The 16,503-nt window shown below is 34.1% G+C and overlaps 1 protein-coding gene across 2 annotated transcripts in view; it reads left to right on the top strand.

Moving 5' to 3' along the window:
• The window catches only part of gripap1 (GRIP1 associated protein 1), a 97,824-nt gene that overhangs the window by 62,145 nt on the left and 19,176 nt on the right, over positions 1-16,503 (top strand). For both annotated transcript variants that reach the window (XM_056464034.1, XM_056464033.1), the window contains 2 exons: positions 1,421-1,537; positions 3,621-3,714. In XM_056464034.1, the coding sequence (XP_056320009.1) occupies positions 1,421-1,537; positions 3,621-3,714 (211 nt within the window). The remainder of the gene's footprint in view (positions 1-1,420; positions 1,538-3,620; positions 3,715-16,503) is intronic.

The raw sequence follows: 16,503 nt of genomic DNA, 5'->3' as shown, positions 1-16,503 counted from the left end.
TTATTGTTAAATCTATGGAGTTTTATCATTCATTTTTCATTTCCTATTTGCAGAACACTTGAATAATACATCATTGATAATCATCTAGTTGACTTTCAAATGCGTTTATCAAAGCACAGCATGTCAAGATGCTTGTTTTACGCTGTTAGTTTGAGGCATAAAGCATATCCGTCATGCTTAAAATGTGTTTATTGAGAGTCGTCATCATTCTTTAGTAAGGGAAGATCATTTTTTTTAAGCCTCAGGGAAAATGACACTCATGGGATAGAAATAGTACACACAGGAGTCTTCAGGACGAGCCGACCTTCATTTGATTGGATTGTTTTCAGCTCCTTAAAACAAACTAAAGGACAGAGTAGAAGGCGGCTGTAATTTTTTTGGGATGGCTTTCATGCCATAGTTGGTTAATGGGGAAATGATTGACAGGATGTCTTTATGGAAAGACATTAAATCGTTTGAATAAATCGAGTTGGTTTGATCGTTAAATAATTGCTAATTTTTACATCGTTTTTAAAGTTTCAGTTGTGCTTTGTGTTTTTTATTTATATTTGATATATTATTTTGAATTTAGTATATGATTGAATTTTTATTTTATGATTTTAATTTCTATTTAGCTTTTTTTTTTCCAGTTTCATTTATTTGTCATTTTATCTTAAACCTAAAACATTTTGGTTTTGTTTCAATTACAAAAAATGTCTTTAGTTTTAGTGCACAATAACAGTACTGCTAATTTGATGTATTCTGTGGAACATTCATCCATTAATTCTCCGTCAGCTTAGTCTCTTTTTTCATCAGGGGTTGCCACAGCATAAAACATATGCTGGATTAGTTGATGGTTTATTCCGCTGTGGGGACCCCAGATTAATAAAGGCACTAAGCCGAAAAGAAAATGAATGAATGAATATATTATCAGTGACATTTAGATTTTTGGGCTATACTTTCCCTTTTAATTGTGTGGCCAAAACACTGATCTTAGTCATCTTATAGTAGTAATATACCAATAATAGTTATTTTATTTTATACTTAATTTATTTTTAGTATATTAATATATTATGTTCAGTGACTTTTTTTTTCATTTTTGAGTTTATACCATCTCTTTAATTGTGTGGCCAAAACACTCATCTTAGTCATCTTATAGTAGTAATATAATAATAATTGTTTTTATTTTAATTAATAATTTTTAATTAATTTATTTTCTTAATTTATTTTTAATATATTAATATATTTTCAGTGACTTTTTTTTTCTTTTCATTTTTGAGTTTATACCATCTCTTTAATTGTGTGGCAAAAACACTCATCTTTTTTTTCTTAAGCAATGATTTTATTTTATTTATTTATTTATTTATTTATTTATTTATTTATTTATATATTATGATTAGTATTAGTGTTAGTATTAACATTATCGTTTCTCTCTCCACAGTCAAACACCAGCAGCCCTCAGTCTCAACGGCCCGCTGACCTTTCAGACGATGAGGTCAGTGAGCTCTTCCAGAGGCTTGCCGAGGTCCAGCAGGAGAAGTGGATGCTGGAGGAGAAGGTACAGTATGAGCTTCGAATCAATCCCTGCAGTCTCGGGTTACTAGCAAAACTTTAACGCTGCAGGAGAAGCCCAGGTTTGCAGCACTGCAGCAAGCCTTTACCAGAGGGGCCTATAAGTGCTGAACTGTGTCTTCACATCATCAAATATGCATGCAGGCATCGATGTTTTCCCATTTGAATCGATCGGTTTTGGTTAGTGACTATTTGAATGGAAATATGTAGTTAGGGCTTTGACAAGTGTCAACTCTTTGTTAGGCAAAGAGACCTGATACTGCAAGGTCAAACTCATGGTTTCTTAAATTAGCTCAATTTAGCAATGGTTTTAATGGGAAGTATTATTTTTCATATATGAGATTGAATTTAAATTAGTTTTCAGAATTTCATTGCTAAGCAAATCTGTGAGATGAGCGTCATGCTAACAATATCATGTGCTGCTGTTATAAATTGAAATACAGCAGTGTATATTTTGTATGTTATGTTGATATATGTTATGTACATTATTTGCTTTATGTAAATTGATATGAATGCAGTATTTTTTCATAGCAAATCATGTTATTCATCAACAATTAATTAAATTGATTAAAAGTGACAGTAAAGACATTTATAATTTGTTTAGTTTAATTTTGGAACTATTACATATTTAATTTTGAACTTTTATATGTTTAATAATGCTCAAATGTATTGTTTTAACAGAAACTATTAAGTAGCTGTTTTCAAGATTATTTATTATCATTATATCATTAGCAAATTTCATTATTTATTTTTTGTTTTAAGGATTTTAAATTGCAACAAACATTAAATTAAATTAAAATTCAAACATTAAATTCATTAAATAGTTTTTGTAAAGGAAATTAATTTATAAAAATAATAATAAAAAATTTATTAAATTTAAATTAATTAAATAAAAATTATATAATACAAATCTATTGCTTTAAACAGGTTTGTATATTAGTTTTTTGATTTACAGTAATACCCACTCATCCAACATCAGATCATTGAAATAAGTATTATTTTCTCAAATTTTATAAAAAAGATGATATCCTTTAACCACAATAAAATAGAGGGTGGCAATAAATGAAATCTAATTTATGACGTGTCACCCGAAGACAATGAGGCTGTAAATTTAGCATTGGCATGTCAGGTTTAAATAGCACTTTATAACAAAAATAAATAAATAAAATATATACATTTTTAATTGACATCAACATTATCGATCTGATTATACTTCATTTTAAATTAAATAAATGCTGATCAGCATAAGATATACAGTTGAAATCAGAATTATTAGCCCCTCTGAATTATTAGCCCCTCTGAATTATTCGCCCCCGTTTAGATTTTTTCAACACATTTCTAAACATAATAGTTTTAATAACTCATTTCTAATAACTGATTTATTTTATCTTTGCCATGATGACAGTAAATAATATTTGACTAGATATTTTTCAAGACACTTCTATATAGCTTAAAGTGACGATTAAAGGCTTAACTAGGTTAAATAGGTTAACTAGGCAGGTTATGGTAATTAGGCAAGTTATTGTATAACGATGGTTTGTTCTGTTGACTATCGAAAAAAATTATAGCTTAAAGGGGCTAATAATTTTGACCTTAAAATGGTGTTTAAAAAAATTCAACTATTCAAGCCGAAATAAAACAAATACGACTTTCTCCAGAAGAAGAAATATTAACAGTAATACTGTGAAAATGTCCTTGCTCTCTTAAACGTAATTTGGGAAATATATAAAAAAGTAAAACAAATTTAAAGGTGGACTAATAATTCTGACTTCAACTGTATGTTTAAAGTATTATAAAAGAATAGCAACATTTATTTGGTCTTATAGATAAAACTGCCCAAAATGAAGTGCATAATCTGTTTTATAACCATTTTAATGTTTATTGATGCTAAAACTTGTTGAATATTGACTAAACAGGAGCTAAGAGCATTTTCGAAAGCTATCTCTATCTGGCAGTGATTGCACTATCCTCACCTGTGTGTGTGCCTCTATATCAGGTTTATCAGACGTTTGTGTGGCCGTTGCGTGTGGCAGTTTATTGCAGATTTTATCTCTGTGTCGTCTGTTCAGGTGAAACACTTGGAGGTCAGCTGCGCTTCAATGGCCGATGACATCTGTAAAAAGAGTGCCATTATTGAGACGTACGTCATGGACAGCCGGAGAGGTAAAGCAGCTTTTCTCCATCCCTCTTTTGTCATTGTTCGCAGGCTCTTGTTTTTCTGAAGGGTTTACAGATGAGGTTAGGTGATAGCTGATACCCATCATGCTTTGATTCTTAGGAAAAGCGACAGCTGAAGTGTATCAGACATGAGCGTGTCACTTTGTTGTGTCTGCGGATAAAAGGGCTATTTAGACTGATACAGAGAAAATTGCATAACATTTTTTTTATTCTATTTTTAGATCTGCGCTTGTACTTGCGTAATCTGCCACTAAATGTTTTAGCGGTACTATTTATAATGCTGCTATTTTGGTGCTACTGTACAGTCCGGCGTCTTCCTAAAAGCACTTTGCGACTGGAAATAATATATAATAATAAATGGGAGGATGGGTTTGTTTTAATGCTCTGATTACAATTAAAGATGTTGTATGTAAGTTTTTGACTCTTCTAAAGCATGAAAATACCCTTATCTGTTTGCAGATATTTAAGGAACGTTCTTGTTTATCTGAAAAACAATGCTGAGGTCAGATATTCTGCTTTGAAAATATGCGTTACATGCCAGAACAGCTTTCTTTGTTTTGGTCATTTAACTCAACCAATGCCAATTTAGCCAATTATATTTCAGCCCCCTGAGATGCTTTGATGGAAAACAGCGTATTTCATTTATTCAGTCATGATGGCTCTCAAAGCATGCGTCCACGACCGAAATGCAACCTCAGGTGTACCGTAGCAGACTTTTAAATGAGACGCAGATTCAGAGCTCCACATGAGGTGGTTGGTAATTAGCATATAATATAAATATTGCGAACGTAAACATTAGGTGAGCAACAGTGTTGGGCAAGCTACTTGAAAAATATAGTGAGCTAAGCTATTAATTACACTACTTAAAATGTAGCTTAAGTTATTTAATAATTCAGTTCAGCTATTTACTGTAAATAATATTGTACCAAACAGAAACAAATTATAGTATTAAAAAAATCTAATAAAACCAGGTGTTAAGCAAAGTACTATAGTAAATACTATAGAAATATTTACGAATAAGCATTAAATTACACTAACTTACATATTGTGGTATCATTAATAACTATCATGAAATGATAGTAATAACCGTAGTATACTTTATATATGTAAAACTCCTCTCCCTCAGTCATCTTTCCATCAAGCAAGTATCTCGTGTCAGCCCAATGATTGATTTGCGACGTCACTGACCAAAGCGAGAGGTGGCAGTAACACACCAAAAAGTTTGTTGTCAACCATCATAAAACAGGAAGAAGAAGAAATCGTCATTCTCACCATCATATGGATTTACCTTCATCAGTTAGACACCGGCCTCACAGCCCGTGAATATTGGTGCTGTCACTTATTGATCTGCGATCGGTAAATGTAGCTTGTGTGAATACTATTGCGCTACTTCACAAAAAATAGCTTCGCTACTAAAAAGCTATTGGATTTTTAAAGTAGCGACGCTACCGCCATGCTACTGAGAATTGTAATTAAGCTACTGCCCAACACTGGTGAGCAGGTTACATTGTAACCCTATGACCTAACAACACGCTTTGTGAGATTTGCGGCGATAAGTAATTTGGCTGTTTGCACCAGACGAAACGCAACATAAATTTAAGTACAGCCATTCAGAAGCACAGAATAGTGCACTTACTGCACTCTAACAAAATGGTAAGGTTTATAATCTAATTATACATATTAAACCTCTTTAACATTATTATATGTGTTGGCTTGCACTGAGTCACCGTTCTAAAGTTTCAAATGGTTTATTTTATTTAATATTTATTATATTTATCTGCTGCTGCTTTTAGTAGTATAGCAATAGAGTTATAAGCCGTTTCTAAAATATATATTTCAGGTATTGGTTAGAACAAAACTCCTTTTAATATGGAAAATATTTCTTCTATCACGTGCTGTTTCTTACACAGTAAGGATGTTGATTTATTGGGGAAGAATGTTAAACATTGATGTCATGATTAATTACTGATGTTTGTGTTGGGGTGTCACTAAAAAGATTCGTGAATTTCTGTATTAAATGAATGAAATCTTGCTTTTGTGAACCAGATCTATACGTGAGATGTGCACACTGCTGTTGGTATCATTAATCTGGCAACCTGCAGTTGCGTTTGTTTTGAACCAGGTGTGCAATACCTAGTTCACCTACTGGGTGTCAAACTTACCTACTGCACCTTTAAACAATGCCTCATCTATATGTCTGTGCTTTGGTAAACACCGGCATTTGTAGCTCCGCCTTTTGAAAAGAGTGCTGGGAGCACAATCTCATTTAAATTTAAAGCAACAGTCACCAAAATTACAGTTTCAAAAGGTATAAAACATTATTTTTTGGGGGTATTTTGAGTTGAATCTTCACATGCACACTCCTGGGATATCGGAAATAAATTTAAATACAACATAATGTATATTTTGTATGTTATGTTGATGATTTTTTAGCTTTATGTAAATTGATATGAATGCAGTGTTAGGAAAGTGTTTTTTTCTAAGCAAATCATGTCATTCATCAACAATTAGCTAAGTTGATTAAAACTGATTGTAAAGATATTTATAATTATTTTAATTATTATTATAAGCTTAGGGTTTGGATTTTTTAAAGCAGCTTAATTTAATGTTTTTTATAGGAAGTATTATTTTTCAAATATGAGATTGAATTTAAATTAGTTTGCAGAATTTCATTGGTAAGCAATTCTGTAAGATGAACTTCAACAATATCATGTGCTGCTGTTATAAATTGAAATACAGCAGTTTATATTTTGTATGTTATGTTGATATGTTATGTAAGTTTTTTGGTTTATGTAAATTGATATGAATGCAGTATTTTTTCATAGCAAATCATCATGTTATTCATCAACAATTAATTCAATAGATTAAAAGTGACAGTAAATACATTTATAATGTTAGTTTAGTTTAATTTTGGAACTATTACATATTTAATTTTGAACTTTTATATATTTAATAATGCTCAAATGTATTGTTTAACAGAGACTATTAAGTATCTGTTTTCAAGATTATTTATTATCATTATATCATTAGCAAATTTCATTAATTATTTTTGTTTTAAGGATTTTAAATTGCAACAAACATTAAATTACATCAAAGTTAAAACATTGAATTCATTAAATATTTTTTGTAAAGGAAATTTATATAAAAAAACAAAATTATTAAAAAATGATATAATACAAATGTATTGCTTTAAACAGGTTTGTATATTTGTTCTTTGATTTACAGTAATACTCATCCAACATCAGATCATTGAAATAAGTAATAAAAGGTTTGTAAATTCTTTTTATTTTCTCATTTTATAAAAAAGATTATAATCACAATAAAATAGGTCACCCTAAGACAATGAGGCTGTAAATTCAGCATTGGCATGTCAGGTTTAAATAGCATTTTATAGCAAAAAAAAAAACAAAACAAAAAAATTTTTAATTGAAATCAACATTATCGATCTGATTATACTTTATTTTAAATTAAATAAATGCTGATCAGCATACGATATACAGTTGAAATCAGAATTATTAGTCCCTCTGAATTATTAGCCCCCCTGAATTATTTGCCCCCTGTTTATTTTTTTCCCCAATTTCTGTGTAACAGAGAGAAGATTTTTTCAACACATTTCTAAACCTTATAGTTTTAATAACTCATTTCTAATAACTGATTTATTTTATCTTTGCCATGATGACAATAAATAATATTTGACTAGATATTTTTCAAGAGACTTCTATATAGCTTAGGTTAATTAAGTTAACTAGGCAGGTTAGGGTAATTAGGCAAGTTATTGTACAATGATGGTTTGTTCTGTAGACTATTGAAAACATATATGGCTTAAAGGGGCTAATAATTTGGATTAAAACTGCTTGAAAATATAAATGTTTTGCTTTCATATTAATACATATTGCTAAATAGGTAATAATTATTAACTTTTTAAATAAAGTAAAAAAATAATTATTTCTGCTTTTGTCTAAAAGTACAATTCTAGGGTCCGATCTTGTGCTGTAGCATGATATGCTTGTCTTTTAAAACTACACCCTTTGAAATTAAAATAAATATAAATTTAAGATGAGAAATACATGAAACAAACATTATAGGTGTGATAATGACAGTCAATCAAAAATATTCCTTAGAATACTATACTTTCTTACACATCATAAATTGTACTGTATATGTATGTAAATGTGTAATGGACAAGGTTAAAACTGCTTAAATTTGACTTTGGAAAAGGTGTAAGAATTTACTCTATTGTTTATTAATTATTTTTATATTTTAAATATTTGTAATATTTTAATAAATGTAATTTTATTTTATTTACATTTGAGTGATTTTTAGTGCTTCAACAAAAAAATGTTTCAGTTTCAGTGATCTAATGTTTATATTTCATTTAATTTAATCTTGTGTGCAGTTAGCAAAACTTATTTTGATCATAGCTTTAGTTTCTGAAAGTACTATCTGTCTTTTTCTTTGATTTTTGTGCAACTGTGAGACAGTTCAAAGTCATTTTCTGTGCTAATCAATGTTTGTGTTGGAAGAGCTTTAAAAGACTTGTCTTTGAACATGAATTGGACCCCGCAGTGTTTCTTTAAAATTTTCTTTATTTGTCTTTATTGATATATTGCTTAGAAAGTTCTCTTTAAACTCTATGAACTCTCCCTAGCACTGTTTCTTTGAGAGATTCCGGTAAAAGTCACTTTTCCAGAGGACTGAATACACTCCTGACACACGGTGACCCTTTTTTAGAATTTGGAACAATCTGGAGCAGCTTCTTGACAGCTGGTTGGTTTGCTTGTGTGCATGCAAACATTCAAACTCAATAATATTGGCAGAGCTTGTCTCAAAAAAAAAAGTTTGGTATAAAGCACTGGATTTCTGCACTCACACAAAGATCTCGTATATAAAAAATATTTCAGTCTTGTGGGAAAATAGCACTAGTACTTTTTAGCTTCCATAAAGCCTCAGACAGGAAGCCCAGCTTTGCAGAAACTCTGGAATTTTATATAGTTATAGCATGAGTTTATCTTTATATCATTGTTGTTTATCACTTTTTTTGTAATACATAATTGACCCTTTTCACAAGACTGTTATGACGCGTTTAGTGGTCATCAGCATCTTAAATACTTTAAAGATTTTAATATTTAGATTTTTTTAAAAATGTATGAACATTTATTTGAATTTATGTATGCATTATATCATCTTAGCAAATTACAAAAAACTACCACAAAAACTGATTACCGCTTATGCTAGGCATTTCTAATGGAAAATTGAATGTTTTTCTCTCTTCTGGCTGCCGTTATCGGTTTCACACTTTTTTTTTTTTTCCTTTTTCTAAAAGTCTTGATAACATCATCAGGGAGTTTTTCTTTTATTATTTCAGCAAATTGGATAAAAAAATTATTATAAATACATTTTATTTATTTATTTAATAAATACATTTTATTTGTATTTAGCAAATACAATTTATTCATGTCATGCATGGTTATTTATGCTATCCAAAAAAATGACCAATCAAATGGGACCTTAATATCTTTATACCCACCTCCCCAATTGGTGTTGTTATGCTATTGGCTAGAGCAGGCTACGGCCCAAAGGTGAACCCAGAGCCGTTGAGAGAGAGTTTTAACAACTCCAATGGAATGTTTTATCAACAACAATGGCGCCTTGTGGAGCCTTTAAACGAGTTCCCAGAAGTTAACACTTACAGCTGGCTTTGCGCTTTTGAAAAAGTAAGAAAAATTTCAGAAATAAGATTGTGGATTTTGTTTAACGTTATCTAGCATTATTTGAATTAACAGCAAAGCACATTCTGGAACTATTTGAGTCTACATGAATCAATTGACAAGCAAGCATTTTGAACTTCCGTTGTCGCAAAACTGGGCCTGGTCTCTCAAGTTTTTTTCCCTTCACTTTCGTCAATTGCTGACGTTTTTTTTCTCACCACTGGTTTGCTTGGTTTGGGACCTGTGGAGCTGTTCATCGATGGATTTGCTCTTCAGTGTTTCAGCAGTGAAATTTACCACACAGAACTGAACTAAACTCTGAAAATTGGACTGAAGCAGTTTCAATTTACTAGAGTTTCTATGTTAAGCTGCTTTGACACAATCTACATTGTAAACCCACTATAGAAATAAAGATGAATTGAATTGAAATCTAGACTAGACAATTTGATACTTGATGATAGTTTTTTTTTTAAGGTAAAAGAAAAATGTCTGTCACCTGCATATTTTAGTATGATCATTCAATTTATGAATAAAAAAAGCATTTCTTTAGCGGAAACATTATATCTCAAGAAATAGTGTTAACACAATACTCAACAATATTGCATATCGCGTATTTTCCCAATTTTGTGCAGCCCTAATAAAGGCTTATCTGCTTCATGGTTGAACTAACAATTTTTGCAAGATTTATTCAGCTTAAGGCCCAATCCCAATTTTATTTTTTTCCCCTTCCCCTTGGCTCTTGAAACAGAGTGTGAAGGGAAAGGGCTTCGAAATGTACCCCTAAGAAAAGGGATACCACTACAGCAACTGCACACGTCATCATATGTCATCTCGATCTCTTACTTCATATGAGATTGACGACTGCTTTATTCATTCCAGTTGCACTATTTTTTGGTACTTACCTTTAGGAAATCACTGAAGGCATATATTATGATGTTATAACGATATAATGTGGCAATAAGCTTGTAACTGTAAAACACATTAAAACAACATTAACATTATACCAGACACTGTAAAAAGCTCATTCCCAGCCACTAGACTTTTCTGACAGGGTATTTAAGTGTCATCGAGTCACTGAATGTTGTGGAATTACTATAGAGGAGTTATTATTAGGGCTTATAGAATTTATCGATTTAATTTTTATTTTAGCATTTTTTTTTTTAAAGCATGACGGTAAAACACAAACACAGCTATGAATGTATTAAAACATATGCTTGTTTGTTGTAAACATTCATAATGACAAAAAAAACTAATTTGTGCATCCCCTTCTGTGTGCAGCTATGCTGCTGTTGTAGATGGTGTATTTTGGGAAATTTTTTTACCTCTTGGTCTCGAATGTGGTCCTGAAAAATCTCAGTTTTATGTTCTCCATTTATCTAACCCTTGCCCTTAGCCCTACCCCTTTAAGATAAAGAAAATTGAGATACCCCCACCCCTTTATGTGAACGAGCAATATGAGGGGTAAGGGGAAGGACTAAGGGGTAGAATTGGGATTGGGCCTTAATGTAGTTTTGTACATGTACTAATGCATTTATAACATCTTACCAGTGAAGTTTTACTAAGATAGATTGGCACAGTCCTAATTGAGCCACTCGTCCATCCCTGTTTCTGATTGGATAAATACATGCAGATCGTTTACATAAGGTCTGCATTTGCTTTTCTGCATCATGCAGTGTCTTTGGGGTAATTATAGAGACTGTGATTAGGGAGTTTTTGCCTCATTTAAAGCACGGCTTCTCTTGTGTTTCCCTGAGAACAGAGTAGAGGTGATAATGTTGAATCTTCCTGTCTTTGCCCCCCGTGTGTTCTCCTGTTTTAATTTCATGACTGACTGATTTAACATTTAATGGCAGACCAGATTCCATTAAGGCTTGTGTCGTCTAATTGTAAATATTGTGCTATAAAAGTTTAAGATCTCGGCTCCTTTGGGGTGTCGGGAGAGCTTACAAAACAGGCTAGTTCATGTAAAGGCAGTTTTTGCCTGTTACAGGCATGCAGTGAGGGGTGAGAATTAAGAATGTAGTGTTTTTAGTAGTTAAAAAAATATCTTAAAAGTGAAAAGATGATGATGTATGTGGTCAGATTCCATTTATACGATTTATACGAGTCCCAGTGTGATGTTAAATGTTGCTTTAAGTCTTCTGTTTTATCGTATTAGCCAGGCATATGATGGCTAGGATAGTCTTTCAGAACAGCACTGGAAACAATTCTTCATATCCTACAATAATTGAGGGTAGACCCAGGGAAATGTAAAAATGGGGAGGTGGAGACTCCATAGAAAGATGAAGAAAGGATGCAGAAGGTAGCAGCGCTAGATGAGAGCTGACATTAGCAGGATGTAAATGATTCAGAATGCCGACATGCCTCAGTGAACCCAACACTCATCCTCAATAATGCAGCAGAAAGACTGAGCACCCCTCTTGTCTCCACTCCTCCGTCCTCTCTCTCCCCTCCCTTCTACTTTATCCTTACACCAGTGCAGCTCCCCGTAAATTCATGCCTGTGACATAACAAATGAAACAGTGCGACATTTTATCTCAGACAGAGGGTTTTGAGTCAGTAGCAGTTGCTGTTGTTTTTGCTATTGTGTTGAAGAAATGGCAAGTCTGGAAGAGCCCGCATAAGCCAGACGAATAACACCTTGGGGCTGTTGATGACCCTTGACTTTCCAGAACTTTCCGCAATACTCTTCAGAAATATGGGTGGCATAGAAGACTGTGAAATCCTTAGACAGCTTTTCCAAAGGTTTTGCCTGCTACGTTGTGCAAATCAGTTCCACAAGCATGGAAATGCCTCTGCCGTGTTTCAGGACACATGGTTTGGGTAAAGTAACCCTAGGATCGTTTCGTATGTCAACGCAAATGCTGAAACTGTCAACCGTTAGGCAGCAGTAGAAAATTATGCATGAATGTTTGAGTCTGTAGCAGTTTCTATTGTCACCAGTGTGGAAGTCAGAAAATGCGTGTGCCACCTTGGAGTTATTGTTGACCCTTCATTTAGCAAAGCTTTCTGCAAAATTCTTCCTTTGGGAAGGAAACAAGTATAAGATTCTGTGGATTGTAAAAGGCACATCAGTTTTTAAAGAGTTTTGCTTGGTACATCATTCAAATCAGTCCTACAACCAAGGATGCACCTTTGTAGCATTTTAGGCCATGTGCTTTTAATGATGTAGCCTCAAGATAATTCTCAATCCTTCAAGACAAATGCAAAAAATGTGAACTGATTGCAGTTTTTGTTGTTGCCAATGTGTTGAGGAAAAGAAAGGTCAGGAAGTGGCTTAAGTAAGCTACATATCTGACCCTTTATCTTCTACAACGTCTTTCCTTTCAAGGAACAGTATAAGATTCTATGGATTGTAAAAGGCACGTAAGTTTTTAAAGTTTTACTTGATGCATTATTCACATCAGTCCCACAACCCAGGATGCACCTTTGTAGCATTTCAGGCGAAGCACTTTTAATGATGTAACCTCAAGATCATTTTTAATCCTCCAAGACAAATGCAAAAAAATTGAACCTCCAACGTCTGATTGCAGTTTTTGTTGTTGCCAATGTGTTGAGGAAAAGAAAGGTCAGGAAGTGGCTCAAGTCAGCTGCATATCTGACCCTTTACCTTCCACAACGTATTCCCCTTCGAAGAACAGTATGAAATTATATGGATTGTAAAAGGCACATACGTTTTTAAAAGAGTTTTACTTGCTACATTATTCAAATCAGTCCCTCAACCAAGGATGCACCTTTGTAGCATTTTAGTCCATGTGGTTTTGGTAATGTAACCTCAAAATAATTCACAATCCTTCAAGACAAACTCTAAAAATATAAGCCGCTGTTTTATGTTTGAGTCTGATTGCAGTTTTTGTTGTTGACAATGTGTTGAGGAAAAGACAAGTCAAGAAGTGGCTCAAGTAATTTAAAAGTCTCAGCCTTTACCTTCCACAATGTCTTCCCCTTCAAAGAACACCATACGATTCTATGGATTGTAAAAGGCACAATAGGTATCCCAATTATGTACCCTGCCACATTGTGGAAAGCAGTTGTACTACCATGGAAACGCCTCTGCGGTATTTCATGCCTTAACCAGGATAATTGCATATTCCTTAAGACAAAGCTGAAAATGTCAACTGCTAAGCTGCAGTAGGCAATTATATAGGAATATTTGTTGGCGGATCTCTGCATGCGTGTTGAATGGCTTATTTGCGCAGCCTCCACTCATTAGCTATTCTGCTACATGCCGCAGTCATGTGTGCACAGCCTAAGTACTGCTGGAAGAAGTCAGCTGGGGTGAGACGCTGCTGCAGTCTGGAAACCCACTGCCGTCCTGCTTGAACCCTCTTTTAGGCCTTTACTGAAGCGTGAAGTTAGCTAACCTTTCAGTGTACTCCGGCCTCTTCCTGCTGCATCATTTAAAGGAGAAACTATCCTTATCATGTGCCCTATAGCTCCAAAACCCACTGAGATAATGTGAGTCACAGCAGAATTATTTTTCTTCCCTTTACGAGCAAATTTGGTCCACTTAAGAGCGTATTACACCACCGGGAGCAGGTGCTAATGGGTGCTCTGTTTGCCGAGGTAGCAAGAACAAATACGAGAAGAACGGACCATCGATATCCACACCGAGATCCCTCGATAGAACAGGTCACATCTGTAACTGAGACTAACACATGGTTGCAAAGAGGAAGGAACCTTGTTGTTGCAATGAAATGGCCTGTTTGCCCCCTGGCAGAGGTTTCAGTTAAGTGGTATTTCTCCAGTGAGAGATGGCTGAGAGGTTGCAACCGCAGCCGTGCAGGATCTGCCACTTTGACTGATTCAAAACTGCTGATTCCTGCACAGGCCTGAGGAGATTGCCAGTGAGGCTTTGCAAAGATGTGACCAACTTTCCTGTCGGGTTCTTCACACGGTAATTGCATGTGTTCTGCTGTGATCTTGAAACTTTGTTAATATAAATATCGTTAAAATCTAAATCAGTGAATCTCAACCATGTTCCTGGGGGACCACAAGCTGTGCACATTTTCCATGTCTAATGTGGCTTTAGTTCAACGGCTCTGGCTGGCTGAGTTGTCATAGAAACAAAAACCTATTAGTGATTTATAAAAAGAGGAGGAGCTACTTGATATGTCCCGCCTTATCTTCATTTTTCATTGCGCAACCCTGATAAGTCCCACTTCATTTTCTGCAAGTTGTGACCTCAGCACTCTGTCGTAGTTCAGCTGAGCGTGTGATCAGGGATCCCCTGAGTCGTGAGTCTGGAACATCTGCGTGCCTTCCGTCTACCTCCCACCCCTCATATTCATCTGCTTCCGTGACTTGGTTTTCTATGTTCAAATGCGCTTCTGATCCAACAGCGAAACTCTGTCTGCGTGAGCGCCTGGCGCCTTTCCACACCGTTGAAAGCCATCGGCTTGACATTTTCCAGCCATTAGAGCTGGGGAGTCCTCTTTGTAAATCTTCTTTGTGGATTTATCAAAGTGTCTCCTTAGAGTGCTCGGCCGCTGCGCTCCAGCAAATTAGAATTAATGCCACTGATCAATATGGAAGAATTACTGGTTACAGACAGGTGTGCAGTTTTCCATTTGCACTGTCATTAGCACAAACATTGATGTAGCCATCGAAGGATTCGCTCGTCTTGTTCCCCAAAGAGGCAGATGCATTAACTTCAGTGTGAGTTATTCGTACTGGATGGGAATAACACCACGGTGAAAGGAGACACTGCAAAATCAGAAAATGAAAATTGCAATTTTTTCTTTCTCTAGATGTTAATAGAATTCTAATGAAGGAATGCATTGACTGTAATGCGTTATGTGGATGCTATGCTAAGTAGGCAGTGGTTATTGAAAAGTTTGGATGAAACAAAAAGGTTCAGTTTGATGTGGAATTGCAAATTCTTCTCATTCTTTCTATTAAATGCATTTCTACTTTATTTTTTTTAATTTGTCTAGGTTTATCATGTTAATTAGTTTTTTTTTTAATTGTCTAAATTACAATTTATTCCTGATATTCAAATCTGAATTTCCATCATCATTATTTCAGTCTTCAGTGTCACTTCTGATCCTTCAGAAATCATTATAATATGATGATTTGCTGTTCAAGTTAAGTGTGACGTCACGCGAAACGGCTTCCGGGTCCAATTACTAATAAGACGATTAAAAACAATTTACAAGAAACGTTAACAAAGCGATGTAATACTTTCGAAAATTATGATCGCAATGTATCCATGCCTAATAGTAGATGGACAGAAAAGAATAGATTTTTTTATAAATGGTTAAAATATTGATGTCTGTGATGCAGCACGTTCAGAGACTGTTGGGTACACCATGATTTTATATATTCGCTTTAATGTGTGATATGACTAAAAAGTGGTCACAAACAAATATTTTCTCAATTCAGTTGAGTAGTGGCTTTTGACCCGGGAACAGTATTCCATACATCACGACTTAACAAGCGGATAATAGTTGTAACGAATTAGCTTAAATTGAATTGAAGAATTTAGTCTTTAAATCCAAGCAAACGTATCGTCCAGCGATCATTTGAACGGACGGTTGACTTTAACTATGGCTATTGCTATCCCAAACAAAAACCCAATTATCCAAAATCTAAGAAAAAGTCCTCAGGGGTAGCTTAAATAATGTATCAGTGCTCTTTAAGTAAGGCAATTATCAGAATAAACAGCAAAAATCAGTCCAAGGCACACAAAAAAATGTGGAAAAAGTATTAAAAAGCCTTTACTGACATGGCTATTTCTTAAAACTGCATCTACGTGTTTCAGCAAACACTTGCCTTCATCAGGGTAACATTTATATTTAAGCAGGGTAACAAGATCCAAGTTTAAGGCAATTCATAAATATGCTCAGGCAACTTTATTGACTAATCTAACAGTCACACTTAACACCTAACATGAACACACATTCTTACAGGTTATAGAGAAGAGTAAAGAGAGAAAAATAAGAGTGGTGTCTGGATTTTCAGTTTGAGGCTGCAAAAACTGTAGTCGTGTTGACTTCTGGTTTCACTGCACACTAAACTTAAAAAGACTCTTGACGGAAGGAAGAAAGAGAAAGGTATTGGAGAT

Source organism: Danio aesculapii, chromosome 8, assembly GCF_903798145.1.
Source record: "Danio aesculapii chromosome 8, fDanAes4.1, whole genome shotgun sequence".
Lineage (NCBI taxonomy): Eukaryota > Metazoa > Chordata > Actinopteri > Cypriniformes > Danionidae > Danio > Danio aesculapii.
Note: the sequence above shows the minus strand (reverse complement) of the source record. Positions and strands in the feature narration are given on the sequence as shown.